The following is a 10,021-nucleotide window of genomic DNA, read 5'->3' as shown; positions in this document are numbered from 1 at the left end:
AAAGGGCAAAAAGGGAGGGGGTTGCTCTCCAATCTCTCTTCAGTATCTCCCCAACATACTTTAGAAATTTCAACTTGATAATTTGGATGTTTTAGCTATGGTGAACACGATAGCTTTTCAAAATTTTACTAGATACCTCTGGGGGAAAAAAGTAAGTGGAAGTGGATGTAGTCGCCCTCCAACACTTTTTCCCTTTAAGAAGGGCTCTAAAACTTTCAATTAACAATCGAATGAACTCTTTCCAAGTTTCTATGGTAACTTCTTCCATACAAGGTGCCTTGGTAAAACAAATTAGGAACAATACAATTTGTCCACACCGCTACTTACTTAGGCAGCACTAGCAGAGATATCAGGGTCTGAGAAATTGCTTTAGGCAGATAGTCTAGTCATGGGCCGTTACTACGATATCTACTCAAACAAATTAATATTACACTTTGTTCTTTGAACGCGTTGCATGGATGGGTGCCAGATTTCCCTAATTAGTGCTATACTGCGAAAAAAAAAATAATAGAAAATCACACTTTCCCCAAAATTAAACAAAAGGATTTGAAATTTAAAATAAAATATCATTTTCCCCACATGAGATTTTGAACGTTGCAGATTATATAAAAACTACTACTACTACTATTAACAACTCACCGCAGCACCAAGCCGCCTGAGGCCAACACAGCTACGCACGCTCCTCCTCCATCCCAATCTATTCAAAGTCTACCTTTTTACACCCGCCCACGAAGTTCCCATTTCCTTTAAATCTTTCTTTATTACGTCCTGCCACCCCAGACGGGGACGAGCTGCTCTCTCTTTAGCCCTAGACGGTTGGCCGAAAAGAACAATCTTCGGCAATCTGTCATCCTTCATCCGCACAACGTGCCCTAGCCACCTCAACCTTTCTTTCATTATAGCCCTAGAGAGCGGTATTGAACCACATTTTTCGTATAGCCTATTGTTTGAAATACAGTCAGTCAGCTGGGTACTCAGAACAATCCTTAAGCAATTTCTCTGAAAAAAATCTAGCAAATCTTCATCCGCTTTTCGGAGCGTCCATGCTTCAGAGCCATATTTGACCACTGTCATCACTGTAGCTTCATATATTCTAATCTTGGTTTGCAGACTTATCTTCCTATTCTTCCAGACTTTTTTTAACTGTGAAAAAACACCCTGAGCCTTGGCTATTCTATATTTCTTGACTGCTCCCACCATCTTTACTAATAATACTACCAAGGTAAGTGAAGCTGCCCACCTGATCAATCTTTTCATTACCCAGCGTCACTATTTAATCTTCACTTTTTCCTAGCCTTAGTGACTTAGTCTTCCTAACATTAATTTTCAAACCAATTCTAGCACCCTGAACTTGCAAAACCTCTAAAACTTCCTTCATTTTGCTCACACTTTCATCTAGGATGCTTAAATCATCAGCATACTCCAAGTCCAGGAGACTTTTTCCTCCCCATTTGATTCTGTGTTCTCTCATTGCCTTTCCTGTACTCCTTAAAACAAAGTCCATCAAAATAATCCATATTAAGGGGGATAGAACACAACCCTGCTTAATTCCTGATTTAAGACAAAACCAACTGCTAACCTCATTTCCAACCTTAACCGCAGCAGTGTTATTCTCATATATAGCACTAATCACTTCAGTGTATTTGTCTGGTATACCATACAAGGACAAGATCTTCACTAAAGCCCTTCTGTCAACGGAATCGAACGCTTGCTCATAATCTATAAAACTGAGGACCAAAGGTGTTTGAAAACTCAGGCACTTTTCAACTATTATCCTAAGAGTGAAAATTTGGTCGACACATCCTCTTGCTGTCCACTGAAAAACTTAGAATGCCATGCACAGAAAGAAGAGATAGATTATATTCATAAAACTTTGATCTTTATTTCTTGTACAGCACAATAAACGGGGTTTCTCAAGTTTAATGCATTATGCGCACACAAAAATTATGAACATGATTGAAAGAATGGAAGTTTATTCTCAGTATGAGTTCTTAGGTGTTTAGATGAAGTATAAATAGAACAAAAGCTTGTACTAATTCAAAGTCTAGAATGACGAGGCCAGAATGTCAAACTGAAAAATGTTCTAGTTACTATGTATGTTTTCACATTAGCAAAATCAAAAGGCATTTCTCGAGTGTAACTTCTTTTGTGCACAAAAAAAAACCTATGAAAGCATTGAAACCTTTTCACATTCAAGCACTCGAAAAGATTATTTTTCTCATCATGATTTCTTTCGAGTTTCAATACATTGGAGCTGGAAATAAAGCTTTCGCTTGCAAAATTTCTTTTTCTTGTGAGTCTTTTCGGGGTTGATTAAAGACTGATTAGTAAAAAACTTTTTTTTTTCATACACTAAACTCGAAAGGTTTTTCAGTGTTGAGTTCTTCGGTGTATAGTCAAATAAGAACTGGAAGTGAACCTTTTTTTACATATTGGACACTCGAAGGATTTTTCCCCGGTATGGGTTTTTTCGTGTCTAGATAAATAATAAATAGAAGGGAAATTTTTTTCACATACTTGGCACTCGAATGGTTTTTCCCCAGTATGTGTTCTTAGATGAGTAGATAAATGGGAACTAGACATGAAGCGCTTTTCACACAGTTGACATTCGAATGGCCTTTCCCCAGTATGCGTTCTTTGATGTTTAGATAAATGAGAACTAGAAACAAAGTGTTTTTCACACACTTTACATTCGAATGGTTTGTCCCCAGTATGATTTCTTTGGTGTATGCTTAAACTAGAAGCAGAAGCAAAGAACTTGCCACATACAAGGCACTGGAATGGTTTTTCTCCAGTATGACTTCTTTGGTGTCTAGATAAAACATGCTTAAGAGAGAAACTTTTTGCACATATTTGACACTTAAATGGCTTCTGTCCAGTGTGAATTTTTATGTGTACAGATAAAACAGATTTGCGAGCAAAAGTTTTCTTGCATATACCACATTCGAAAGCTTTTCCCTCAGCTCGTTCTTGCGGCAACACGTTCACCAAACAACTTGGCTCTTCTCCAAGATTCTTGTTTTTCGTCAAATCATCTTCAGTAATTTCACAGAAATCAGTCGAGAGTTCAAAGTCACTATCAAAATGCGCTTCTTGCTTAAGATGCACAGAACCAGACAAAAAAGGTATAGTGATATCTAGAAAAAATAAAAGTGAAATAACAAGGATTAAGATCAACGGGTAGTTGAACTCAAATATTATCTAACAATAGGCAAGATTAGGAAAAACAAAGGAATGCAAAATACATTCAGTAAGAATATAGCCGTTTTCTTAATGCTAAAGACATGAACATTCTGAACCAAATAAAGCAACAAATGGAATCTGAATTTGTAGACTATTTAGATATCAATCTGGTTGAGGGTTCAGTTACAAACTGTGCCTACAACCCAGCAATAAATCTGACAAAGTGTTAAAATATCTTGCAATTGCAAATTTGTCAAAGTATTGAGATTCTTTGCCCTTTCATTTCTTGAGTTTTTAGACATTATTCACATATATCAACTGCTCCCTCACATTTTTTTATTACTATTGCTCCTTTCCACAAGAATTACAATAAAACCTAAAATGACACTTGTAAGACAAACCAAAACTCACGACTTACATGGTTGACTAACATGGTTGCAGTAATAGCCACAACCTCGTAAAGAGCAAACCAAAGCCCACAGTAACAAAAAGTTGAAAAACCCATTTGAAAAAAAACTGCCGAATGAGAAAAATTGTCATTTGACACTGATTCAGGAATGCTAATTATTATTTCGGTTAGTATTTAAAGTAAAAGTTGACTGCGGAAATAAATTTATGGTGAATTCGAAGAAAGCCCAAACCCTCTAAACGTCAGATCACAGTGAAAAGGGGACCATTGGGATCAGCATGTTCTAAAACCTTGTACATGAGAATTACAGTCCTCCACCTTGAATAGCCAGGAAAACCACCTTTTTTGAATTGGTAGCGCTAATGTGTCTCCTTTTTTTCTACCAGAGCTAGCGGGTTACGAGAGCATCATAACGAGATGTTTAATGACTCAATTAAAAGCTATTCTTCATATCTACGTTTTTTTTATATAAATTTCCCCTTTTGCAATTGCCAAATGACACCAAAAATGGCATTTTGGCGCCATTTCTCAAATGTTGGGGCTAGCGGGCTACCAGAACAGCTTACAGAGTTGTTTAATAGTTCATACAAAAGCTATTGCTCATATCTACGTTCTTTTTATAAATTCTACCGTCTGCAAGTGCCAAATGACACTTTAGCCCAAACTTGTTTCTAAAGTATTATATTTTCATCATGTTTTGGTATTTTTCATTAGGATTAGCCTAACTTCAATTCTTGACTGTTGCCGCTATAATACTTAAGTGTCCAAATTCTCCCCGTTTAAATTGCCTGCTGGAAAATCACCTCCCCCGGAAATTTAATCAAAATCTCTTCTATAAATAATACCCAAGTAACAGTATGGTAACAAATACCTTAACCCTTGTGAAAAACCAACAAAAAGAGAACTAAAAAAGGTGTATCCATGATGCTTCTTCTGGCTAAATAGTCAAAATTCCACATTGAGAAAAAAAGGCTAATTTTCTCAGGCTCATAGCTTTTGATGGGTATTGGAGGATTTCTGTGCGGGGTCACCACTTTTAAAGGCAAAAATGGCGCAGAATTGCTATGCCACTTACTGGAGGGGGAAGATCCCTCTTTGGCCCCAAATTAGTGGGATTTCCGCGGTTACTCCAACGGTTCCGTATACTAACGTGATCGGATGGTCTATGGCCACATTTAAAGCCAAAGTTTACCGATAAGGTTTTCTAACCAACTCTTTTAGATTCGACCTAAGCTGAAAAATTAAAAGAGTACATAGAAAAATCTTACTATATTAACAATCACGCGGTATAAAAAGAACTGACTAAAAAAATGGACACTTCCTCCCAGCCCGCTAGCCGCACGCTGCGGCGGGGGTTACGAGGGTGGTAATGAATTTTTCCAGCCAATCCTTGGACTTACTATTCTACTGGCCGATCTCCCTAACTGCGCAATTTTTCCCTCGTGGTCTATTAAGCACGTACGCAGTTAAGAGGACACAAAATGGCGTCAAAAAATAATAGTAAAATTAATATTTAATACCTGAGGAAGGAACAAAATTAAGCTGCCGAAAGAAATAAATCTAGGAGGGACATTTGTCTAAAAAAACTGGTACCAAGGGCTCCAACACCTCCCTCCTAAGATAAATGGCCCACATCCCCGTTGGATTGGCTGGAAATTCAGACACAAAATCAAATTAGAATAAACACTAAATTTTTTTGTCATCTTCCTCTGGTCTTCCAGGTTCATTTCTTCCTGAGAGCTCCTGCCGTGCGAGGGTTTCTGCCCTTCCGAGTAGTATAGGGTACTATGATTTTGTCCTGATGTATCCGTATTGCCTCGTAATCAGCCGTGTTCAATACGGTCAGTATGACATATTCTTTTCTATTTTTAATTGATTGTGAACAGGATAATCAATAACAACAATAGTCGAGATCTACTTACTTTACAGTTGAGAGGAGCAGAGAATCAATTTCTGGCACTTTCGATGATGCCAGCCATCGTGAAAAATTGGCTGCACTAGCCTCTTAATTTTCATCTGTGTAAACAACCCCACATCTCAAGAAAACAGTAAATTGCCTCTTGGCATAATTTCAAATAGTCTAAGGCGGAAAATACACAGGCCTTTGAAAACGATAAGGGTTCAGGAAAATGAAGTAAAAATCTGAGCGAACCTTGAATCGCTCTTTTCTGGTTTCCCTCCCCTGGGATAGTTAGCTGAAGAATATACGTTGATGCTAATTGAAAACAAAATTTAGACACATCTCGCACTCAATACAATTTGCCGAAAATAATTTTCGATTCCCATGAAGAATAACAGCTATGAAAAGGGCTGCTGGACCAAAGTTCGAGTGAAGTGTGAAGTGACTGGGAGAGAGTATCCCCCAAGGACTCCAGATCAGAAAGGCAAAATCTCTGTAAATAGATCACAACTTGTCCGCCAGTTGTGCATTGAGGAAAATGGCTACCTTTTGCGACTTCCCGCAGGGGATCTTCCCCAAGAGATTCCTCCCCCTCATAAAGGATCGACATATCTTTTAAATTGATAATACTAATTTCAGATTCGTTTCCAAATTTTTCCAATCCGGCTCGACATTTAATATCTCCCAACTTTCCCCCAACCCGTTGTAGGTCATTCATCTCTCTTTTGTAACCATCTTCTTTTATTTCCCATGGGTCTTTGTCCTCTTTTCCCCCCTTATTCCCCATGTTTTCAAGGCACAGCCCATCCAACATTTTTTTGTTTTTCACCACTGCAGGCTTAATCTCCCAATTTTGTCTCTTCCTTGCATTCCTCTTTTCGTCTCTACTTTTCTCAATTCTGTCATTCGCGCAAAATAATAAATCACCGTTATATCTAATTTGGACTCTAGTGTCCACTATCTTTGACTGAATAATTTCATTGTAGCTCCGTTTAATATTTCTTTTCTCTCTCTTAGTTTTCTTTTCTTTTGTAGTAGCATTAAATAAATCGTCATGAAATCTGAACTGTACTCTAGTGTCCATCTTCGACTATCTTTCTTTATTGTAGTTCCGCTTAATATCTTTCTTCTCTCTTTTAGTCTTTTTTATTCTTACCGCAGTAACAGTTATTTCATCTTCAAATGGGAATTTAACTCTAACATTCGGTTTTTCATATTTTACTAAAATCTCTCGAACTTTCCGAGGAAAAGCGCGTACAATAAATTCTGTCTCATTTCTCTCTGGTACAATCGGTGTTTCATTTTGGCCTGTACTTGTTCGCGTCTCATATTCATTAAAAGTGGTCTCATGTTTTCTATTATTTGCAAATTTTCCTGAAAAATCAATTTCGCACGTCTTATTTTCAATATTATATTTTCTATTTATTTCCGCACCCCTTTGTGGATCATCGACATTTTGAACCCGCGTATCAAGTATTTCGTTTTTCCAACAGGGTGGCACAGCCTTCTCATTTGTTTTATGGCCCGGTTCATCTCCCCCCGTAGTTAGCGAAGTATTATATTTTCTCGTAAAAGTGTTTAATGTTTGGTAATTTTCGTTTTCTCCCAATTGATTCTTAGATAAATTATTATGGCTATTTGACGGTCTAGAAGTTAGTTGTGATAAAGTATCACTTTCTAGAATTCCCCAGCAGGCTTCTCTTTGGCCTATCAGTGTTCTTTTAAAGTCTTGGTGATCGCTGTCTTCTATCTCTATAGCTATTTTTCCAATCCCCACTTTTTGTTCTCTGGCTATTCCATCAGCCTCTTCCTTTTTTTCTCTAGCTCTTTTTTCTTCCTCTCTTTCTTGTCTATCTCTTTCGTCTTCTCGTTCTCTGGCTCGTCTATCTCGTTCTCTCACTTCCTTCATGAAATTTAATATTTGTTGTCTCTTATCTTTCTCCCTTTATTTTCTAACTCTCTCTCTCTTTTTTCTATTGGATTCACTTCCACTTTTAATCTCATCTATGTCCGGCATAATTCAAAATTTATTTTGTCAGTCTATCTTTTAAAATACTTTTATTAATTAAATTTTTATATATATGTAATATCTCTATCCGGTAACTCCCCTTCATTTGGAACAGCCTCTGAGGGATGAGTTCGTCTTGTTTTTTTCATATATTATTTCTTCTTTGTTTATTTCGTACCCTCTCTTTTTACCGCGTACACTTCTCTCTGATTATATTATCTCTTATTCAATTAGTCAATCTTGGTAAATTCAAAAACTGTCACGCAAAAATTATGGTTCGCAATTACTATTGTGAATTATCAGCTCCGTGTAATGAGGTTCAACAATTTTTCAAATAACTGGAATATCTAGACTTCATTAGGGAATAAAGAAATCTGTCACAGCAAGCAGTTTTATGTGAATGAAATATATCTCTGAAAAACAAATTAACAGGGCTTGGCCGAGAAAATAATCAATAAACCGCGCGAATATTCCACTAATGAATTAGCTGGACTAAAATGAAACAGGGGAACTACCCTGTAATACAAATCACGTATTCCTCCTGGATACTAGTATTTCAAATATAATCTCCTCCTGGGCAGATTACTCAATAGGGCAGGTGCCTTCACCTTCCTTGTCCAATATGCGCTCAAACTGACGAATTCTCCTAATTTGCCGTCCTCAATACTCTTATAACCTTCGTCACTGAAGATTATCTCTAAGTCCGCCAATTCACTCAAATAATAACCCAACTTTCAACATTTTCTTATCTGTCCTTAAACCCTGTAATACTTTTAAATACGGAGATTTCCCCACTTTAGACTCAACTCATTAATTTCACGTTATTCTTTTTATTTTTGTCTAACAAGGCCCACAGCCCATTATAGACTTTCATAATTTTAATAATTAAATGCGTAATTTTGCCTTTTTATGTCACCAAAATAGGCTACTTTGTAGGCCAAATTAACCTGTCTCTTCGAAAGCGCGGAATTCTTTTATTATCAGATTTACTGATAGGACCTTAACTCGCTGCCACCACTTATTGAAGGATTTTCTGCCGCCACTTATTGGATGTGTGGGTACCACTGGCACCACTTATTGGAGGCTTATCGTGCGGGGTCACCACTTTTAGAGGCAAAAAAGGTGCAAAGAGTTGCTATGCCACTTACTGGAGGGGGAAGATCCCTCTTTGGCCCCAAATCGGTGGGATTTCCGAGGTTACTCCAACGGTTCCGTATACTAACGTGATCGGATGGTCTATGGCCACATTTAAAGCCAAAGTTTACCGATAAAATTTCTAACTAACCTTTTTAGATCCGACCTAAGCTGAAAAGTTAAAAGGAGTACATAGAAAAATCTTACTGCATTAACAATCACGCGGTATAAAAAGAACTGACTAAAAAAATGGACACTTCCTCCCAGCCCGCTAGCCGCACGCTGCGGCGGGGGTTACGAGGGTGGTAATGAATTTTTCCAGCCAATCCTTGGACTTACTAATCTACTGGCCGACCTCCCTAACTGCGCAATTTTTCCCTCGTGGTCTATTAAGCACGTACGCAGTTAAGAGAACCCAAAATAGCGTCAGAAATATAATAGGAAAATTAATATTTATTACTTAAGGAAGGAAAATAATTAAGGGGCCAAAGGAAATTAATCTGGGAGGGACATTTATCTGAAAAAACTGGGACCAAGGGTTCCAACAATGGGTAATATTAAACTTAATGAATTTTATATATTTGTAATTAGCATAAAAAACCTAGTCTTTTGATGGATTAACTGCTGCAAATATTACTTTTTAGTTTTGTTTGTTGTTTAGCCAGGTCACTCTTTACTTACAGTTCGTTACTGCAAACTATTTGATACAAGAAAAAAAAAACTTTATATGTGAAGAATGGACAACTTACATAACTTACACCTCTAGCACCGGGGCTATGGGAGTTTATGGACCGAAGCACAGTTATTTGACCTTTGGACTATTTAGAAAAAATAACAACCTCGAAATTTTGATCAAATATCTTCGGGAAAAGAAGATTTAGGAGCAGGCAGGTTGCCCTTTGATCGCTTTTGACTCTGAACAAGGCAACTATGACTTTCAGTTCCCAATCGCTTGAGCCCCCTGTAAAGTTTATACGGCCATCCATTTCACATGAAGTGGCTCTGGAAAAAAAATCAATAACAAGACAATGAAGCATTAGCTCTTATTATGTTATCTCCACAGTATGCTTAGTTTCTCAAAACAGTGACAACAAATGAAAATTAATCATTTAACAACAATCAAGATGACTAAAAAGAACTAAAGAGAATAAATTGAATATTTAATATATAGTGATATTAATTCCAGGAAATGCCAACAATTCAAGATATTATATCACTATGGATTTTGTAATTTGGAGGACAACTAGCCTCCTCGCCATTTATAGATGCCCGCCGCCCCTCAACGCTGGTAGAAATCAAAGAAAACAATTCAAAATAGACAAACGGTCAAATAATTAGACTTCCAGAGATGCCGTAGCCCCAAAAGCCTCCGGTTGAAGAGTATGGT

General features: G+C 37.3%; 1 protein-coding gene across 7 annotated transcripts in view; it reads right to left on the bottom strand.

Moving 5' to 3' along the window:
- Positions 1-1,800: 1,800 nt before the first annotated feature.
- Positions 1,801-10,021, bottom strand: part of LOC148947983 (uncharacterized) — a 49,810-nt gene continuing 41,589 nt past the window's right edge. For 6 of the 7 annotated variants that reach the window (XM_089095626.1, XM_089095624.1, XM_089095628.1 and 3 more), the window contains exon 4: positions 1,801-3,137. In XM_089095626.1, the coding sequence (XP_088951752.1) occupies positions 2,371-3,137 (767 nt within the window). In that variant the 3' untranslated portion in view covers positions 1,801-2,370. The remainder of the gene's footprint in view (positions 3,138-10,021) is intronic. The other variant, XM_089095623.1, reaches the window with a different exon arrangement.

The sequence above is a fragment of the Artemia sp. Qi Xiang Cuo genome, chromosome 10 (assembly GCF_049724085.1).
Source record: "Artemia sp. Qi Xiang Cuo chromosome 10, ASM4972408v1, whole genome shotgun sequence".
Classification (NCBI taxonomy): domain Eukaryota; kingdom Metazoa; phylum Arthropoda; class Branchiopoda; order Anostraca; family Artemiidae; genus Artemia; species Artemia sp. Qi Xiang Cuo.
This window is presented reverse-complemented; position numbering and strand designations above follow the sequence as displayed.